The 21,809-nt window shown below is 43.8% G+C and overlaps 2 protein-coding genes across 10 annotated transcripts; one reads left to right on the top strand and one right to left on the bottom strand.

The window, feature by feature from the left end:
- The first annotated feature begins 384 nt into the window (after positions 1-384).
- Positions 385-2,781, top strand: zgc:103625 (methyltransferase-like 26 B). The gene is made up of 6 exons (XM_062533242.1): positions 385-584; positions 801-963; positions 1,843-1,902; positions 2,199-2,266; positions 2,443-2,521; positions 2,625-2,781. Exons 1-6 carry the CDS (start codon positions 385-387, stop codon positions 2,670-2,672), a joined length of 618 nt encoding a protein of 205 aa, XP_062389226.1. The 3' UTR covers positions 2,673-2,781.
- Positions 2,782-3,555: 774 nt separating this feature from the next.
- hgs (hepatocyte growth factor-regulated tyrosine kinase substrate) lies at positions 3,556-21,778 on the bottom strand. Of its 9 annotated transcripts, none has more exons than XM_062533237.1 (21): positions 21,626-21,778; positions 20,524-20,608; positions 20,338-20,413; positions 19,982-20,074; positions 17,119-17,236; positions 16,623-16,675; positions 16,380-16,448; positions 16,099-16,223; positions 15,558-15,672; positions 14,027-14,125; positions 13,286-13,381; positions 12,794-12,832; positions 11,902-12,075; positions 9,256-9,469; positions 8,958-9,130; positions 8,437-8,577; positions 7,235-7,409; positions 6,633-6,766; positions 6,200-6,295; positions 5,607-5,693; positions 3,556-5,278 (listed from the first exon to the last, which is right to left on the bottom strand). In XM_062533237.1, the coding sequence occupies exons 1-21, from the start codon at positions 21,660-21,662 to the stop codon at positions 5,183-5,185; spliced, it is 2,295 nt and encodes a 764-aa protein (XP_062389221.1). In that variant the 5' UTR covers positions 21,663-21,778; the 3' UTR covers positions 3,556-5,182. The 9 variants fall into 9 exon arrangements, with proteins under 9 accessions (XP_062389221.1, XP_062389217.1, XP_062389218.1 ...); XM_062533233.1 differs by having other exon boundaries at positions 14,027-14,156; positions 15,559-15,672; XM_062533234.1 differs by having other exon boundaries at positions 9,256-9,466; positions 14,027-14,156; positions 15,559-15,672.
- Positions 21,779-21,809: the final 31 nt, after the last annotated feature.

Here is a 21,809-nt window from a genome sequence, read left to right as displayed (position 1 = left end):
ACCACATGACATGCCAAACAATGTGTGTGTGTGTGTGTGTGTGTGTGTGTGTGTGTGTGTGTGTGTGGTTAATCTAATTAACCAATTAAAGATGCAGTTGGTTGAGCAGAACAACCTGAAAAGGAGGAGCATATGAGAGCCTCTTAACCAAAGGGTAATCTCCTACTCCATCTGGCAGTCCATTGACAGCAGGTGACCGGTGCAATTCTGTTGCTTCTAGACTATTCCTGACAACGCAACAGAGATACTCAGGGGTAGATCTCAGGACCACACACAGATACACTGCTCGTTAGGCTACAGTTGTTGAGCTGCCAATGTGACTGACTTGTGAAGTTTGGATTGCTGCGTCTTCAGACTTCCATCCATCCATCCATCCATCCCACCATGCTGCTATCTCCTGCAGCTGACCGGAATCAGGATGATATACTGTCAGTACTGTCGGAGATTCTGGAGGACCAGTCCCACAAAGAGTTGTTTGGTCTGGAGCTGGGGTCTGGCACTGGGCAGCATGTTGTGCACTTTGCCCAGGAACTGACGTATGTCACCTGGCTTCCATCAGACATCAAAGAGGAGTCTCGGGCAAGGTACTGGATTATGGGCATTTTATGACTTTAATGGCTTTTTTTTTGGAGGACATAATTAAATCAAATGTTATTTAGGCCTAGTCCCACACCTGTGAATGAAAAAATAAAAAAAAGTATATGATATAATGTATATTACATACTCATAAAGCTCTTATAATTACAAGTTAATATCAGTAGTATGATGTACAGTATGTGCCATGTTTTGTCTTGCTTTAGTATCCGTGCTTACATTGGGGCGACGAAAGTGAAGCGAGTTCTAGAACCTGTACACCTGGATGCCAGTGAGCCCTGGGACAAGTGGGCCGGCCTTCCTCGCAACTCCTGTGATGTCATCGTAGCCATCAACCTCTTCCATGTCAGCTCTTTCAAAACAGCCGAGGTGCAGTGATACTGGTCGGCTCAAAACCATGCTGGTCTGATGATAATCAGAAGTTTTATATGTATTTACTGTACAGTGCCTATAAAAAAGCAGTCATCTTCCTTGGATGTTACCACCACCAATCTTCAAATAAGGGATGGTGCGTTTTTGGTGATGTGCTGTGCTTTGATGTCTGCCAAACATAGCCTCTCGTCCGATGGGCAAACAGTTCAATTTGATCTCATCAGACCAAAGAACCGTCTTCCATTTGACCTTGAAGTCTCCCACATGTCTTTTGGCAAACTTGAGTGAACTTTGCCACTCACCATAGAGCTTTGACTGGTGAAGAAATTGTTGTATGCATAGCTTCTCCCAAATCAGCTGCTGAAGCTTAACTTCTTCTCCCCTACTTAAGCATTATTTTTTTTATTAATATCTCTTACATTCCTTAATGATAGATTTCACTTAACTCCAGAGGATATTCAGTGACTTTAATTTTTTTTGTATCCATCCCCTCTTATGCTTTTCAATAACCTTTTCTCTGAGTTGTTTGGCGTGTTCTTTTGTCCTCGTGGTGGAATTATTGCCAGGAATAATGATTGACCAGTGACTGGACCTTCCGGACGCAGCTGTCTTTATATTTATGTTATACACACTCACTGCACTCATTGCCATATCAACACAGTTGATTGGAATTTGTCTATTTATCAAATATGGCCAGAGATGACAGCTTGTGAAAACAACCTTTACATAAGATAAGCTGTGCTGGTTTTGACCTAACTTAAATACATAAGGCCTTCATAAGCCCCCGTATGAGTATTAGTCATCTATTTTGGCTACAGAGCATGACCTGGTGATCTGGTGGATTTGTGAAATATGGATGTATCTATTTCTGTATAGGGTGTGTTTCAAGGAGCTGGTGAGCTTCTGAAAAAGAATGGCTGTGTATTGACATATGGGGTAAGCTGACCGAAGTAGCTGGAAGACTACATTGCTGGAGATTAATATGTAATTGTATGAATATACGCATATACATACACACACACACACACACACACACACACACACACACACAATATATATATATATATATATATATATATATATATATATATATATTATTTACATGTGAATTAACATATTTAAATATTTCCATTCTCCTTGTTTATTACTGTCAGAATGTTGATGTCACCAGTAAGTTTGTATTCAGCAGGACACTTTAAACTTAAACTGAAGGTTCACTAATTTACGTTTAGCCTTATGCAATGAACGGGATCATCATACCTCCATCGAATGAGGAACTGGATAGAACTCTGCGTGAGAAGTGAGTCATATTTAAGCACTCACCATAATCTCCCAGTATCTATTACTCTTATGAGATATTTAAGTTTCAAATGTTGACGTTGATGGTGAGGCAAATTACCCATGCTAGCCTGGAGTTAAAACTGACCCCATTTTGACTCTAAATTCTAAAACTAAACACCAATCCTCCCAATACAGAAACCCTGAATGGGGCCTTCCTGACATTGATGTTCTGAGACAGATTGCCTTTACCAATGGAATGCGCATGGAACGAATGGTAAGAATCAGCTTTCTTGATCAGTTATAGTGTGTGTGTGTGTGTGTGTGTACACACTCTCATAGGCAACATCCATATGGGTAACATCACCTTTGTCTTCCAGGTTGACATGCCAGAGAGCAACAAATGCTTGGTCTTCAGGAAGATCTGAAAGGCCAAACCAAACTGACATGTGTTAATGATAAACTGCATGATGCTCTGAAGAACTGTGACCTTGCACAGTCAACATTTTGTTGTGATTTTTGTACTTAACGCAGTAATATGAGAGAGTCTATGAAAGTTTATTTTGTAATACATATATGACACGGTTAACTATGCAACTTCAAGACATGGTGCTTTGAAAGGTGTTGTAGGCACATTTTGTTGTTAAATAATAATAATAATAATTATTAAAAAAAAGGATTGACTTTATACCACTGCTTGGTAAAATTTCCTATTGTGATGCGCTATTTGGAAAGTGCATTATTTTTTGATATACGCACGGCTATGAAGTAGTTCCTTTTTTTTTGGGCTTAGTTATCACACTTGATATTAATTGTGAATGCCAATGTGAATGTAACGGTAAAAACAGCAACGTTGTATCTAAGACAGCGGCAATATAAACGAAAATGATAGTAGCAGTGGTATAAGCGGGATAATCAACTCCGCACCGTGCGTTTATAGGAAAATAATGCACTTATCGAAGTGTAAAGGCCTGCGGCGTCGGGACCTTATTACCACTTCGAACGTGCATTATTTTCCGCACGGCGCGTCGTTGGTTATCCCTTACATAATTGATGTAAAAAGAAATGACTGTCTCCTTGCAACCAATTGAAGAATCCACATGAATAACACACATACAAATATCAGATCACCCTTCTGTTCCCCCAGGCCTACATTTATTTTAAGGGTCTGATAGAACAGTATTATTTTAGGCAACTGCTAATGCCCCTCAAAACACTCATTCTGTATAATGATATTCTTCTGTAAGGATATAGAAAATATCATTACATCTGTTCTGATGTCGAAAAAATTGAACCACACATGAACCAAAATGTGGACAATAAAAGAACCAGATATTTATTAAATATAATCTTACAATTAATTCTTGAAGTCAGACAGATCAGTATGATAGAAGAGAGAGTTCACAAATGCCGTTAAAGGGTTACAGAAGTCACTGGTTGGTGTATGTTACAAACATGCGCAATATAGAACCATTCTACAGCACTGCAGTCTCACCAAAACTAACACACACACTCACACACACACACGTTCGCAGACAAAGCAATGCACAATGAAAAGATTTCGTCACACATTCACACCTTCGTCCTCACACCCATTTTAGAAATTCCCAACAGCAACTCACGTTCCCAGCAACAACTCTGACTGATAGTAACGGGAGTTTAGTGTGTGTGAAATTGACCCGGTGCCCCAAGTTGCACTGTAGTTACTAATGATCAATTACTCGCCTCGACCAACATTATTCACCGAAGATGAAGAGCAACTGGTGACATACCACTGTATGCAGTACGTCATGGAATGAAATGAATGACCGTGATTCTTTGCCAGGCCAGCTCAGAACAAACGATGTGATAAAATGCCAGCTGTAAATATTTTCACGCAACTACTGTGCTCGTTTGAAGCTTCTCCCACCACACCCACACAACACCTACCACCTCCCATCTCTACAAGCAAGCACATATGAAGGTCTGAACGAGCACGCAAACAGTCGGACAGTCAAGTGAGCGGATGGTCCTGTATGGCAGATTTGTTAGAGAATGACAGGAAACACTGGAATGTCGATTTGCATGCAACTGGGAGAGACCTGGGGGGGGGGGGGTACCATCTTGGAAACGCTGAGGCCCTGTTAAGAGTGTTCCTTCCGTGTTGCTGTCAATCAAGAGTGTTGAGGGTGGTTTAACCTGGCCAGCTTCCACTTAATCCATCCTTCATGGCAATATAGGCCCTAAACCAGCGTTTTTAAACAGATCACTACGTCAGTGAACAATGCACTATAAGAGGGGGAGAAGGGCCAACACATACCACCAGGCACACACCTGCAGCACGCATGCACACACTCAATCTATCTCTCTTCCAAGCACGCACGCACGCACGCACACACACACACACAGACAGACACACACAGACACTCGCATCTTAAAAGAATCACTGAACACATGCAAATCTGCTTTAGAAAAATGAGACAAAAGGATGTTGGTTGTGTCTTGTGTTTTTGTTTCTCTTCAGTTCTTTTTTCTTGTTGTTGTCGTTGTCGTTGTTGATGATGTTGTTTCTTACTTGATTTAAATTCTACACCACTGACTAATTCTGAGCTTCTGCAATCCACCGGATAAGGACGAGACTACGCACATAGGTAAGGACAGAGGAGGAGAGAGAGAGAGTGAGAGAGAGAAAGAGAGTTGGCAGAGAATGGAGGTGCGGGTCTTCCCTCTCATGACTTTCCATTCTTACTTCCAACTCCTACTTCATCTTAAAAGGGAGGGAGGGAGGGAGGGAGGGAGGGAGTGGACTCTGGGGTGGTGCAGGGCTTCGGGTGGGGCTACACGTGTTTGGGAGAAAGGTGTGGGTGAACGCAGGGGTTTAGGGAAAGGAGAAGAGGGAAGTTGGAGGGTGTAGTGTGTTGGACCCCACAGGCTGAAGGATGAGCAGGGGGGGGCGGTATCAGTCAAAGGAGATGAGCTGAGCCTCTGCACTGCCTGGGGGGCCCTGAACAGGCTGCTGTTGCACCTGCTGCTGTTGACCACCAGGGGGCGCCATCTGCACACAACAACACATCAACATGAGCTACAATGCAGAAACATTTTCATTTGACACAAGAGATAATAAAAATAATAATAATAATAATAATAATAATAAAAACACAAAACACACTCTGGAGACTGTAACTCTTCACAAACAACAGAAATCAACACACAATATAATAAAGCACAGCTTGGATCAGACTGCGACTGTAAGTTGCTGTAGATAAAAGAGTCTGCGAAATGACTAAATTAAAATGCTGTTTGGATATACTGTAGGCGAAAGCTGTAGAGCTCAATCTACTGAGTGACCGCTAAAACTGGACACCATCAATGGGGGTACTTGCCTGCTGATACATGGGCTGCTGTCCAGGTATGTAGGGCTGCTGTGGGGGCATGTTTGGGTCCTGTCCTGGCAGAGCGCTCATCATGTTCTGCACAACAGTGAGAATGCGGATGGCTCAATGGCAAGCAGAGATTAAACAGTTTCAAGGGCTATCTGTGTGCAGCATGAGCTGAGGGTCTCACAGAGCCGACACGACATGGGTGGAGCAAGCTGTGGCTTTAGCTATTGTGAGACAAGAGCCGATATTTTCAAGGACAGTTTTCATTCCAGAACCCATACACAACATGGCAAAAGCATCCAGCTTGAATTCACTGAGCTCTCTGTAAAGTGATCCATTCTTTCACAAATGTTCGTGAATGCAGGCTGCACGACTAAATGCCTGATTTCATGCAGCTGTGGCAATCGGTCTGAATGAAACACGTGTACATGTCACGAGTATGTGATTCAATGTCCCCACATTTCTGTCCTTATACTCTGAGGCCAGCCTATACATCTGCCAGTGTGGTGCATCTTATAGTATGGCTGTATATAGTACGGCTCCAAAAGCCCAGTGTGTAGGTGATGTGATGTGATGTGATGTGATGTGGTGCCCACCTGCATGTTGTAGGGCTGGTAGCCCATGTAGGCGATGCCGTTAGTGGGTCCGGCTTGAGACATGGGAGGAACCGACTGGGCCGGAGATGCCACGTTCTACAGTGGGCAGAATCACACAGCAACATTAAACGTGGGCAGAATCACACAGCAACATTAAACGTGGGCAGAATCCCACAGCAACATTAAACGTGGGCAGAATCACACAGCAACATTAATCCGTAAGTACTTATACGCAGAGTTAAGCAAAAAAAACTTGGGAGTGGGACATGTGAAAAAAACTATGTAAAATACTATGTCCAGCACAAAGACCAAATATGCCAAAAAATTAGTGATTGTCACCATAACCATTATAGTATTTTAGATATAGAGGTTTCTTTTGGGGATCTATTAATCAAGAAGGCTTCATGGGTGGACTGCAGAATGTGCCCCTCACCTGGTAGCCCTGTGTCGGGGTGGGCTGGTAGCTGGAGTAGGCAGGGGTGGTGGTGGGCGGAGCCTGTCCTGGGGGTGGGGCTTGGGCGTTGTTGCCTGCATTCTGGTACATGTAGGCATTCACCATGTTGGGATCTACATGGGAGACGGGGTACATTCAGAAGTCACTTGCTGGATAAATTCAGCCTGGCCCTGCTTGCTTATCTTTTTTTCCAAAGTGGATATCTTCTATTTATTCATCTTATTTGTTAGCAACCATGTACAATTTTTAACAGAAATGGTGTAATTGGATGCATTGTAATGTGTTGATGTATTGAGTTAGCCTTAAGCTAATTCATATCAGCATCTGCTGTTGTAATTGATGTATTCATGGGTTTCATCAGGTCCCTTTCCCCAGGTGTATTAGTCAAGCACCATGCAGTCTGCATTCATAATCTAGGTGCTTGATTTGATACACCTGTGCAAAGGGACCGGATGAAACCCATGAATAGATGAAGACTGTTCAACAGAAATGTAGACTCATACCTGGATTTTAAATCGTTCATAATATTTGGGTCACTTTAGGACATTTCAGACATTTCAAGGGCAGGTAAGTGTCCTCACCTGTCGGGGGCATGGCCTGGTAGGGGCCTCCGGTCTGTCCAGGCTGCCCCATGTAGACGTTGTGCATGGGGGAGCCCTCCACGGAGCCAGCGGGGCTGAAGGTGCCGGGGTAACTAGGGGGGCCAGCAGGCTGGTACACCACCCCTCCTGCCACGTTAGGGGGCAGTGACTGCATCTGTACACATCACAACACAAGAGGGGGGTATTGAGTTACCTGCTCCTTTAATAATCATTAAAAAAAAAATCACCACAATCAGTTTCACAAGGTCAGAACTGCACAAGGGAGCATTTCCTAAAAGCATCACAAACAAATATCATTGTGAAATGACAGACAGACATTTTGAATAATGAACACTCTCTCTCATTCTCTCGGTTACCACAATAGTTATGTAACAACAGTAATTTGGGTGGTCACTCACACATGAGGCAAGCTTATGACATGCTCACATTGTCCACACTCAGTTCAGATATCAACACACTGATTTGCCTTAGTATCACAAGCAGAAGTTTTTTCTTCCACACAAGAAAAAAGGGGAAAATAATGATTTGGTGAAATAGAGTAGGACACATAAGATGTATTAATGGGTTCCATCAGGTCCCTTTCCAAAACAGACTACATGGTGCTTGAATAATACACCTGTGTAAAGGGACCTGATGAAATTGGGGAATAGGGATATCATATATGTGACCCTGTAAAGCGGAACCAGTCGTTTCGGTAAAATTTAGTAAATTAAGTTATTGTGCTCACGTGAACGGCCATAAACTAAGCTTTCCAACGATATGTATATCGAGGGTATTACACAAACTATCGCTAAGATAACCGCATCCAAAGTTGACATGGTTCTCCTGGCACGATATGCCAGAAGAGGAGAAATCACCTGTTCAAGCGGCGCGTGCACAACGGGAATGACAGCAAATGTGTTGAATCTTCGCCGGGTTTAACAGTCAAAACGTAGGTTTTTCAGTGAAATGCGTTCACGATATGAAACTGTAGACTGTATACAGCCGAATTATGCGAAAACGTGAAATTCAACATTTTAACCCGGAAGTTTGTTATTGTTGATTTTCTCAAAATAACGATGTGCGCAAAACGACTGATTTCGCTGTGAATGGTCACATATCTGAACAGCATATACATCTGAGAGGTCTCTGCATCAGGAGAGTTGTAAGAGTGTGGCGGTGGACGGTGGACGGACGCTGACCTGTGCGTAGGGCAGTGAGAAGGCGGGCATCTGCGCCCTCATCTGGATGGTGTGCTTCTGCTGCTCCAGACGCATCTGCCGCTCCTTCTCCTGCTCCTGCAGCCTCTGGATGGCCAGCTGACGCTGCATCTCCAGGTACTCCTGCGCCACAACCAACCAATCACAGATCAGCAAACTCACTCCACATCCAATCACACGTCTTCACACACAAATGCTGACGAACAAGGGAGTTTTGATTGTTTTTGGACCGGCTCAGTAGCCCTCCAGAAGGTCTGAGGTATTAGTTGATGTAAGCTAGATGCCCAGCTCGCCTAGTCATATACCCAAGGGTGTATAGTGTATAATACTGTGTGATGTATGTTCTTCATGTTATGTCTGTTGGTGTCTGATGTATGAACTACTTGCTTGTGTCATATGTCTGATGTCGAAGTGCCTACTGACTGTGCCAAAAACCCAACTACCTCAAGGGGGCAATAAAGTTATCGACTACTACTGATGTGGGTATAGGCTCTCTCGCTCACCTGTTTCTTCTGCCGCATGATCTCTAGTTTCTGGGCCAGCTGGATCTGCCTCTGCCTCTCGGCCTCCTCGGCGGCGCGCCGCAACTTCTCCCGGTGCTCGTCCCGCAGGGCGTTGAGCGCCGCGCGCGCATCCCTCACCTGGGCCAGCTTGTCCTGCAGACCCTCGTAGTATACTGACCACAGGACACACGACAGGGAGAGGCCAGTAAGTACAGTTGGGGATCAATTAAGTATCTATCTATTTATCTATCTATCTATGCATCTTGTAATGTAATGTAATGTGTGGGTCAGCACTCACGTCTCTTCTCGTCCAGTTGGTTGAGGATGTCCAGCAGCTGCGGGTGCATGTTGTTGATGGACTGGAAGAGGGAGAGGACGGCGCTGTCGTTGGTGATGCTGCGGCCGCGCATGTGGTTGCTCTTCATGCGGTTCAGGAAGGTGGTGACGGAGTTCTGCAGCGCCTTGAGGAACTGCTCGTGGTTCTCCTCCGACTCGCCGTTCTGGTACTGCTGCTGAGGAGACGAGCGGAGCAGAGGGGGCAGCGTGAGTCAGGGGGTCATACAGGCACGCACGCGCACACGCACACGCACGCGCACACGCACACGCACACGCACACGCACACACACACACACACACACACACACACACACACACACACACACACACACACACACACACACACACACCGAAGCACACACACACACACACACACACACACCGAAGCACACACACGCACACACACACACACGTGCACACACACACACACGTGCACACACACACACACGTGCACACACACACACGTGCACACAGGCACGCACACACAGGCACGCACACACACAGGCACACGCACAGGCACACGCACACACACGCGCACACACACACACACACACACACACACACACACACACACACACACACACACACACAAAAGCACGCACACACAGGCACACACACAAGCACACACCCACATGCGTACGCAGGGTTTCCCGCAGCGCTTTCCTGCTAAGGCGGCCGCCTTAACAACACAGGGCTGCCGCCTTAACTAGCGTCTTCAATAAATAAATAAATAAATAAATATATTATGTATAGTGATATTCGCCGTATTACTCTGACATGTTTTCTCCCTGTCATTCCAAACCGTAGCCGCTAGTCTCCCTTCTCTGTAGAACGCATAAAAAAAGAAACATTTTCAAATCGAGTTGGCACAGGCGACGCGCTCATTCAGCATGAGTATTTGATATCAGGTGCCAATGCCACGCATATCTCAGAGTGACTGCGAACACAAATAGCCTAAACCTAGCTAGATTTGACGACTCTCACAGGAATGGTTCTCCGTTGAATCTACCAAATGTATGGGATGAGCGGCATAACACTTTTGAGCGCTGTATCTTTTTTTATCACTCGTCTATGAATGCATAGCCCACTGCATCTTGTAATTTGTTGTGACAAACACTTGTGCCATCTAGCCTACAGCTAACAACAACTTGTGACGGCTATTCATTTACGTGTTGTAAAATACTGAAATTGTCTGAGGTTTACACAGGCTAGGTTAAACTTCAAACTGTAGCCTCTCGTCTCCCATGCCAGTTTCATTCATCCCGACCGGGCGGGACGGGAACACACGTTTCGGTGTGGCTGAAATAACTCCTGAATGTTTTTGTTCAGAGCTGAACATGCAACTGTAGGCTATTTGACAGGTGACAGATTTGGTTGTTAGTGACAAAATATTAGCGTTCAATGCGGTACATTCTCGCTAATTATGTTTTAAAAAGCATTAAAAATGTTCTGGCTCTCTTAGGCTATATGAGCAACAGGCACGCACAATATACAGCTTCAATCAAAGAATTGCAGCTTTAGGCTACTAAATCACAATTCACTAACTTTACCATACAGTCGCAATGTTACATTTTCATACAGTTTCATCTTTATTTCATGGTATATTCTAAAATATCCACCATTACAAATATTCTTGGTTTTAATAGAATATTATTATATTGACTGGCTTTAAAATATATCCTATGGTGCTATGCTGAGCAGTGCAAAGGTTTTGAAAGATACAAAAGGCCCTGTATTGGAGTTGTAAACTTACACTTTTAAGGTATAATATTGTCTAAATTGTGTTAATGATGTTTAATTGGTTGCTGATACAATTAAATCTGATACAATGAATGTGATATCCAGGTATATTGCTGTCATTAGTGTCAAAATTCAACATTTTCAATATTAATGAAATGCTGACAGCCTACTAAATTTTTACTTCAGCTGACCTCCTTGTCTTCAAGTAAATCAGAAAAGAAGTTATTTAGACAAGTGTGTGCTAGACTGCTCCTGTAGCCAACAATCCCCTCTCTACCCTTTGGGAATTGAACTGTTATATGATCCTTGGTGATGTAAATTATGAAAGCCCCTTTCTTTGGTTGGTCTTGATGCGGCCTTGACTCCTTTAAGACTCAGACTTGCTTCCTAAAAGACTCGGTTGTTGTCACTCGGTCTCGGCTGCAGTTAAAACAACGGTCTCGACTCGACCCCCCCCCCGCCCCCCCTCCCCATCGTAGGGCAGTGGCGGCGATGCGGCGGGGACGCTACGGCGACGCCCCCTTCCCCTGGACAGACACCACCTTAACTAACAAATTTTCTGGGGGAAACCCTGCGTACGCACACAGATAATTGCTGTCTTTCTCACAGATGCTAGCCTGAAGGTTAAACTGGATAAACATCAACCAGTCACAGGTATACTATTTGAAAAAAGTCTAATTATAGCTTCGATGAAAAGCATGGCGTCCTTCCCAGGGTGGTGAAAAGGATTTTGTAAACAAAGAGACATTTTGTAATCAAATCCTTCAGAGCTTAATGGGGCTAGTAACTGTTGAAAAATAGCTGTATATCAAATATCTGTTGAAAAACACAAGGCAAATAAAATGAGGGCTCCAGTACTCAAATGTACCTCCACAATGTTGACAGGCTGAACAACTGGCTGAGGTGTGTGGGTCTCCACAGGCTGGCTGATTGGCATGGGAGCTTCAGCCAATGGCACAGGAGCTGGAGCAGAGGGGGTGGGGCTTTTGCGCACCTCTTCCTGTTTCTTCTCCCAGTAGGTCCGATTGAGGTATCGGGCCAGCTGGAGAGTACAGGACGACACATGAGTGATGAGATACAGGAGTCAGGAAACATGTGCAGAATAACCTAGGTGCTCTGTGCTATGGGGAATCCAGAAGTTCTCCTCTAAGGAGCTGGATGTTCTACACTAGAGAGGCTAGATGTTCTGTGGTAAGGATTAGGAACTATAAGATCTGCAGTAGATAAGCTAGATGTTCTGCACTAGGGAAGCTAGATGTTCTGCACTAAGGAAGCTAGATGTTCTGAACTAGAGAAGCTAGATGTTCTGCACTAAGGAAGCTAGATGTTCTGCACTAAGGAAGCTAGATGTTCTGCACTAAGGAAGCTAGATGTTCTGAACTAGAGAAGCTAGATGTTCTGCACTAAGGAAGCTAGATGTTCTGCACTAGAGAAGTTGGATGTTCTGCACTAGAGAAGCTAGATGTTCTGCAGTAGAGAAGCTAAATGTTCTGCAGTAGAGAAGCTAGATGTTCTGCACTAGAGAAGCTGGATGTTCTGCACTAGAGAAGCTGGATGTTCTGCACTAAGGAAGCTAGATGTTCTGCACTAAGGAAGCTAGATGTTCTGAACTAGAGAAGCTAGATGTTCTGCACTAGAGAAGCTGGATGTTCTGCAGTAGAGAAGCTAGATGTTCTGCACTAGACAAGCTAGATGTCTGGTGCTAATGCAGCAGAATGTTCCGTTACGAATGCTCTAGAATGGCATGCGTCTGCTCTTACCTCAGGATCCACATCTTCTGCTGAAGGTGCAGAGGAGTTCTGAAGAGGAAAGACAGATCAGGGAGCATCAGTAAAAATGCATCTCAATGACACATTAAGGTCACACAGGGTTCTCTGATGCTCTTTTTTTACTGCAATTCATCTCCAATCCACTCGGGCACAGAATTGAGTAGAATGATTGTTCCAATTCTGAGCAACACTGTGTTCACAACAAATAAATGACAGATTCAGTAGCGTCCCTAGTGACGGGAATCACATAGGACTTCATCAGGGTATATTCCACAAGTTCAACAGGTGGAACAACATGCAAATCAATGCCCCAGCCCTGGACGCTACAATCCCAAAAGGCATGCGGGTACTGCTCAAATATCTGAACAATCTGTTACATCCTGCCAGCTGATTTGTATGAAGATAAAACACATAGCAGTGTGTGTGTGTGTGTGTGTGAAACAGGAGAACGTTTTGGGTTCCTCACTGGGAGCGGAACCTTACCACTGGAGAGGAGTAGAGGGTGCTGACGGGAGGGGCGGACGAGGTCACGGGGGTCGGCTCTGCTTTCGGGTACACCCCATAGGAGCCCTTGTGCCTCTGTGGGAGGAAACACGGCAGCAGGGAGGGGTCAAAGGTTATTCAAAGAGGTCAATTTGGGGTCACAAGCAGCCGGACCATTGCCTCCTTCTAGGCACCATTTCAAATGGTCTTTCAAATGGAAATCACTGGCTCAAGAATAGCCAAATCTGAGATTTGACTGGAAGAGACATTTAGGTCAGAGACAAAAATTTAATTTAAGAGGGCTGTTGTGTGTGTGTGTGTGTGTGTGTGTGTGTGTGTGTGTGTGTGTGAGAGAGAGAGAGAGACAGAGAGAGAGTAGCAGTTAAAGAGCGTTTGTGTGTATATTTGTGGGTGTGCAAGACAGAAAGAGTGTGTGTGTTTGTTTGTGTGTGTGTGTGTGTGTGTGTGTGTGTGTGTGATGAGAGAGAGAGAGAGAGAGAGAGAGAGAGAGAGAGAGAGAGAGAGAGAGTGTGTGTGTGTGTGTGTGTGATGAAGAGAGAGAGTGTGTGTGTGTGTGTGTGTGTGTGAGAGAGAGAGAAAGAGAGAGAGTGTGTGTGTGTGTGTGTGTGTGAGAGAGAGAGAAAGTGTGAGTGAGTGAGTGAGTGAGTGAGTGAGTGAGTGAGTGAGTGAGTGAGTGAGTGAGTGAGTGAGTGAGTGAGTGTGTGTGTGTGTGCTACCCACCATGCGCTCCTTCTCCTCGGCCTCACTCTGGGACAGGGCGATGGCCAGCTGCAGCTCCTCCTCCTCCTGCAGGGCGGCCTCGTCGCGCTTCGGGGGCATCTGTGGTGGCGGAGCATTCGCATCCCAGACCAGAGACAGAAACACAGAGAATGTGCAGGTGAGAACACGTCACCCTGTCCTCAGGTCAGCTCCGTACCTCCTTTATACGCCTACATGGCTCATTACATCAGTAAGCGGGTTTACATGCACGCTAATAAACTAATTATGATCAAGTTTTTGTAGTTATTCTGATTATTCAAGAGCTCATGTAAACGGAATAAACCGATATTCATTATCGGTTTACTGTAATTTTCCGACTATTAGCCGCACCTTATACAGTGAGGAGAAAATGTATTTGATACTATGCTAAAGTTGCCTAAAAAGAGGAATATAAAATCATCATTTGACAATTGATCTTAATGTCTTAATTCAAAAATTTAGTAAAAGTAAAACCGCTAAGTACCCCAATTTTCTTTGTGATTGAAGAATGTTTCGTAAATAAATAAAAAAAAAAAAGGGGGAAGGAAGTATTTGACCCCCAATGTAACCCTATGAGAATTTAACACATAGGGGCAGGCAGATTTTTTATTTTTTAAGGCCAGCTATTTCATGGATTCAGGATATTATGCATCCTGATAAAGTTCCCTTGGTCGTTGGAATTAAAATAGCCCCACATAATTACATACCTTTCACCATAGCTAGAGATTGGCATGGTGCTTTTTCCAGTAGGCCTATTAGCCTGTTTGATGCTCATTGAGCTCAATGCAAATCAAACAGGCTAATAGGCCTACTGGAAAAAGCACCATGCCAATTCCTAGCTATGGTCAAGGGTATGTGATGATGTGGGGCTATTTTAGTTCCAAAGGCCAAGGGAAATTTATCGGGATGCATAATATCCTAGATCCATGAAATAGCTGGCCTTTAAAAATAAAAATCTGCCTGCCCCTATGTTAACCCTACAGTATGTGTTAAATTCCCATAGGGTTACATAGGGGGTCAAATACTTCCTTCCCCTAGCATTTAAGGAAAACATTTATCTATTTACGATACATTCTTCAATCACAAAGAAAATTGGTGTCCTTGGCGGTTTGATTTTTACTATTTTTTTCAATTAAGGCATTAAGATCAATTGTCAAATGATGATTTAATATTCCTGTTTTAGCATGGTATCAAATACATGTGCTCCTCACTGTACATTGATTTTGCTAAATTTGCTAAATCCATTCGTAACAAGTTACCAGCAATGTAACAATATAACGTAGCAACAGCAGTTCAGATTCGGTTATCTGATGCAAACTTTCTAAACTTTGTGCTAAACCTCCAACTCAGGTGCTTTTAAGTGACATGAAGTGTCACTCTAGAGCTGAGAGCGGAGGGTCTGTGCATATACGAGACAGACTGCAAGCACTGTTTTGACTTGTGACCGCTTCTGTAAACACAGCACAATTTTAAGCATATTTCAGACCCTAAAACTGATTCAGTGTGTCGGTACCTGGGACTGCTGGGAGAGTGGGCTAGTCAGATACTCGGGCGGAAGCTCGGACGGCGCGACGGTGGGGGCCTTGCCCTCGGACTTCCTAGGAGGGGGAGAGAGGGAGGGGTGGCTGCTGAGGAGAGGGGATCAGGGAGGAACACACAAGCCGTGTAAATCTCTGCAGACAGGCAAGGCAAGCACAGTAATGCAAACACTCAACAAGCCAAAAAAAACACCTGCGCACACACATGCGTGCACGCAGCCACGGAAAACAAGAAAAAAAAATACAGAGAATGCACCAGCCAAAAGCTCAGGGTGCTAAGAAACACTGTCCTGAAGAGAACCAACCCAGTACGGATGGAGACAAATACTCTCTTTAGTTCATGCTTGAAAGTGTATCATGCTGGTGTGAACATTCAAAGAATGCATACATGGAGTTCTGCTTTTTATGTTAGACTTTGACAGAGCCCAGTAACAATCAAGTAAGAAAGTAAGAGAGATTTTCAAAGAATGAGTGGTTATGAAATGGGTGCTGTGAGATCGGTGTGTGAGAACTCACTTGTTGAGCTGCTCGAAGCAGGGCTCACACACTCGCACTTCCTTCTCGATGCCAAACTTGGGGATTGTCGAGTACTTGGAGGAGCACTTCCCACAGAAGATCTGCCCACAGGCTCTGCAGTGGTGCTGCGTATGGGGGTAGAGGCAAGTCAGCATGGGACGCGCACACACACTCACACACTACCACACAAGTTTCTCACTTATAATCTCTCTATCCCTCTCTCTCTCTCTCTCTCTCTCACACACACACACACACACAATCAGGAAATGAGGAAATCTCACCTTGCGCGTCATTACTCCGAACTGAACTCTGCAGCGATGGCACTCCTCCGCATCTACCCAGTCCGGGGCCTGATGAGACACACACAGAGAGAGAGAGAGAGAGAGAGAGAGAGACACACACACACACACACACACACACACACACACACACACACACACACACACACACACACATTAGTCAACCACTGAAGAATGAAATCTGCTTGAACACTTTCAAGTTTACAAAGAAGTTGAACAACTTACTCTCTCAGCCGCGAACATGGCATCGCTCTCCTTGAACTCAGGGAACACATGACCTGTGGGCAGACATGTGGTTAGATCATGACCAACACTCAAACAACAAACAAGGGATTTCAGAGAAAGGTTTCTCACACCAAAGGGCCATTCACACCAAGGACGACAACTATAGCGATAACGGCAAAAAAATATCGCTCTATAAACTATAACACTAACGACATTAAGAACAATATCATTGGGGCGGGGGGTGGCGGGGGGGGGGGGGGGTCACATTCAGGGCGATTTTGAGAACAATAAACAGCCAATCAGAATCCCTCAAATTTTAGCTATCACATTCATCAACACGAGAAGAGACATTCCTTATCATTGGCCAGTGTGAACGCTTTCATCGTTATCGTTATCGTTATAGTTACTATAAAGTTATCTTTATAGTTATCGTTCCTGGTGTGAACAACAGTGCTTAAAGTGCGCTCTTTGTGTTGTGTCTGCGCTGTTGCCTCACCCTCCACTTTCATTATCTGGTAGGTGTCCTGGACCACCTTGTACTTTGGCTCGTTACGGAAGGCGTGGGCCCACGCCTGGATCAGGTAGAGGATCTTGTTCCTGACATTCGGCTCCGTCTGTTTCCGAGGCAAGGGGAAACCTCATCATGAAAACTAGCAACTGGCACACCCAGTCAATTCAAGTCAATGAGCTTTATGGCCGTTACCATTTAAAGAGAAACAGTGCTGCAAAAGCATATACAGTAGTATGGTATACAAATAGAAAACATAAACTACCGGTAATATAGAATCATAAAACAATATGTTACTATTGTTTGTGCACATACAACATGCGCAAAACAAGTCCAGTAAACAGGAGAGATGGTGTACCAGTCTCTCTCGGGCTCTCGCTTCTTCCCTCTCTCTCCCTCTCTCTCACACACCCTCACTCACTCACTCACACACACACACACACACGCAAACACCCATTCATACACAAACACACATCCACATTCATTATCAAAGAGTCTAACAAAACATACACCAATTATCTTTCAGACGACACAAACAGTCGCACACAATCAAAGCCAGACAGATAAATACAAACATACAGACAAACTCAACCACACAACTCCCTTCGTTCCCATCTCCGACATTCAAATACAGTCAGAGTTTAAAAGAGAAAAATTACCTGAAAAGTCCTCTGATTATCCAACTGTATTTACACAACACTGGGGCTTTTGTGACATTAAAAAGTCATCAGCGGCTGTTGTTTACTCTGTGTGTGTGTTTGTGTCTGTGTGTGCTAGCCCTGCTCTTGCTTTCAGCCTGAGAGCGCGCAGGCTCCAGAGAGGAAGTCCCCCCTCGGCTAATCTGTCTCGGAGAACATGTGATCTGATGACATCACCAGGAAGTCAAATGCTGGATGAGTCAGCTCGGCCTAAAGTCCACAGTCATAATGATCAGACCGCAGCATGATGGAGGAAGATGGCGAGGGGGAAAAAAACTATATAAAAAGGCGCTGCCGCAATAACCTGGTGACCCACTAAGCATGTTTACACGGGTAGAGGGTGTGAGAAGACTGTGTACCATAAACAGTCAAATATGTCAACTTATACGTCACCGAAGACACACAAAAAAAAGACAACGCTACATTTCCATGTCAGCTAATATGTATATAATTGGGTGTAATGAGGACCTCATAAAGCTTAAAATGTAGGTTTAGCTAACCGAATCAATTAAAGGCATGTGTTGCTATGGTGCTGCTATGCTATTAATGTAAATCGCACATGATCATGCTTAAATGGCTAGTGCTTACTTACTACTGCAACTAGGAACATTAATCACATTATCCATAATGTGGACAATAACATACATGATTACTGCACTCTGAATTACAGCTTCTGAGTTTTAGAAGTTCAAGCTTGCTACGTCTATGTGACCCCAAAAAACAATGTTGTTTTTACCCAAAGGCTGAGGTTAAATGAGGACTGTATCCACACACACACACAGCGATGGGCAAGCATACAAACAATTGTTCCAAGCAAATGCCCCGTGGGTGGAATAAAGTTCAAATCATTCTGCCAAACCTTACAAAAGCCTACCAGAGGAGGGTTTGCTTGTCTGAACACAGGATTTTGAAAAGCTTTGGTATCACTTTTATTTTCTTATCACTGGTGTTCAATGTCTGCATGGACACAGAAGCCATTATGTCTGTTATGAAAACAATCTTTATCGCTGTTCAATCTCCAACTATCCCAAAACCGGCCACAAAATACATTCCTGGAAGGAGGCTAATGACAACCAATTATTCAATGGCAACTCTCACACACTCACACTCACACTCACACTCACACTCACACTCACACTCACACTCACACTCACACTCACACTCACACACACACACACACACACACACACACACACACACACACACACACACACACACACACACACACACACTATGTTAATGTAACAGAACACTATATGATATTGTATAGTACAGAGATTACGTAAAGTCAGCTGTGAGCGGTCAAAGAGCAATGACCACAAACATTAACCAAACCAAACATTTACCACTTCATTTACCTCTTAGAGCGGACATTTTCATGGACCATAATCATTTATGAAGCAAAACGTGAGGGTGAACATAGCCGAAAAACACAGTCACACAGTGCTGTGCACACACCTTGTGTCTTGATCACACAACTACCTCAATCAGTAATATGACAAGAGATTGCCTAGTTAGGACTTGGAATGGAAAGGAAATGAGTTCTTTAAAAAAATATCAAAAGAGCTGGCTCTGTGTTTGGAGGCAAATTAGAGCCCATAGAGTTGGCTGTTAAGACTCCACTGCATGGAACTGCTGGTCAGACAACAGGGTGTTTTTTTAGGTGGTGGTTGCTTCAACTTATGCTGTAATAAGGTCCAATTTAGAAAGTAATTCCTACCTACTGCTTTAATAGCTTACAACAACTTCCCTTTGTGCCACGAGGAGTATTATATTCTGACCGAGAATGCACAGTTTGCAATGAATTGTAGAGACTTCATATATCCTAAATGCATTTACATTTGACTTGCATGTGTATGATATATGTTAATATCACTATCAACTGCTGTTGTAATTGCAACAGAATTTCCCTTTGGCATTTAATGAAGTAATCCATCTTTCTATGTATCTATCCATCTACCTAGCCAATGGCCTCCTCACACCAAACAACTTTGACAAGATTTGGCAGGGATTCTTGAAAGATTGTAGTTTTTTGAGAAAGCTTAAATGGAGGTCATTGGTTAAAAAAATCCATCAATAATCTTTCCCAAATCTTGTCAAAGTAGTTTGGTGTAAGGAGGCCCTAAAAGTACAACGAATTGAGGGAGGGGCACCTTAAGAAGTTCTTTGAGCTCTTCCATGGTCTGCTTGCTGGCCACCTCATCATGGACTGTCTGCCCACAGTTCTTCACAACAGACTCCAGCACCTGAGCACAGACATTATGATTGACATTTCAAATAAATAAACACACGTATCACATAGTTACATAGGATTGCAGCAAGCATACAGCCTATACAGTACAACGCTGCTTTGAAATGTTCTTAAGAGTGAAATATACAGACATAATTGAGGTACAAAGAGATGAACATTTCAGATAGACTATATTTACACAATAAGTATGTCAGATATTGACATGACGCATGCAGCCAAATTTCCAGCAGTAGGCAAATGTAACTCTCCATCACTCACCTCAAGAGCATAGAGTGCCACATGAGGATTCTTATCGTTTAGCTTCTTCTTAATGGCACCAATTGCGTATTTCGCCCTAGTGAAGAAGGCAAACATTGATCTCAACAGACATTATGCATGAATATCATCTCTGTGATAACAACAGAACAGCATGGAGTCAGTAATGGAGTGGAGAGTGCTACTTACTGCGTGTCTCCTTGGCGGATGAGGTCACAGATCTGCAGGATGGACTCCCAGTCTGTTTCCAGTAACAGCTGGCTTGTAGCCTTGTCTAAAGGTGAATGACAACGAAATGGAAAATATGAGTGATAAACAAAGCATTGGCTTTCTCTAGCTTGAACAATCTAGTGCAACATCTGATTGGCAAAATACATAGCTAGTATCAAACTCAACTTCCTCAACCGGTCTTTCCTAAAGCAACAAACAAAACAAAAAATCAGTCAAATATTTTTTGCTCTTTAAAAAAAACGTGATTAAGCTGAACAGAAGGTCAAGACTGCTTTCAACTGTCAGTCCTGTAGGCCTGACAAATGTGCCGTCACATACAATACTGAACTACAGTGTAAACATAACATTCACTCTTCAACAGGCTTCGACGTAAGCTCTTCGATCAGATGCATTGGAAAAGCAGAAACATAGTTCACTATAATACTGATATCTTGCTGACTATGTACATTCCAAGCTCCTTGGAGTTAGTAGGTGTCGGCTAATAATGGCTAACATTAGCCTACATTAGCTATGCGTCCTTTAAAGATACACTGTCTGGCTTGTGCGATTAAACATGGCATTCACTAAATGACTTTCATGTAATGGCTTCTGCATAAAAAGGTATTCGATATAGGTAATCGTCACAAGTTATCCACTCGAATGGGAGTGCCACTCTGAATTTTACAGACAGACAGAGAATAGCTGGTTCGCCAACTTCGCGTCTTGCCAGCTAGCGATAGCTGGCAAGTGAGCAAATCAGCTGGACCAGCCAGCTAGACGGAGCCCGAGTGACGCCATACGTGCACTAAAACTCTCTCAAATGTGCAGAGGGGATGAACAGTCTATAGCAACCAGTAAGTAAAGACGGACAAAGATAAATCGGTTTAGTTTACCATTTAAAGGTGGCAGCCGAATCATTAGGCCTCGACTTGGCAGTAAACAATGGGTGACGACGCTTGTTAGCCTGCTAACTGGGGAGCTAGCAAGCCAAATCTCTAGACTGTCAAAAACAACAACGCGAAAAAGCAAGTAACGTTATTGTTACCCGATCGATAAAACAATTATTTTAGACGCATCTTACCAAGAAGCCTCTCAAAGGTTCCTCCACCTTTTCCCATGATGTATACAAGGTTTCCGACTCGCCGACAACAGTTTTGATCAACGAAACGCTAGCTATGCAGCCAAGCAGCAAAGTTGTCTCTACCATCGAACTTCCTGCTTCCCGTGTCGTAGAGTTTCGTAGCCAATCTAGAGTGAACTACAAT

The sequence above is a fragment of the Sardina pilchardus genome, chromosome 3 (genome assembly GCF_963854185.1).
Source record: "Sardina pilchardus chromosome 3, fSarPil1.1, whole genome shotgun sequence".
NCBI classification, from domain to species: Eukaryota; Metazoa; Chordata; class Actinopteri; order Clupeiformes; family Clupeidae; genus Sardina; species Sardina pilchardus.
This window is presented reverse-complemented; position numbering and strand designations above follow the sequence as displayed.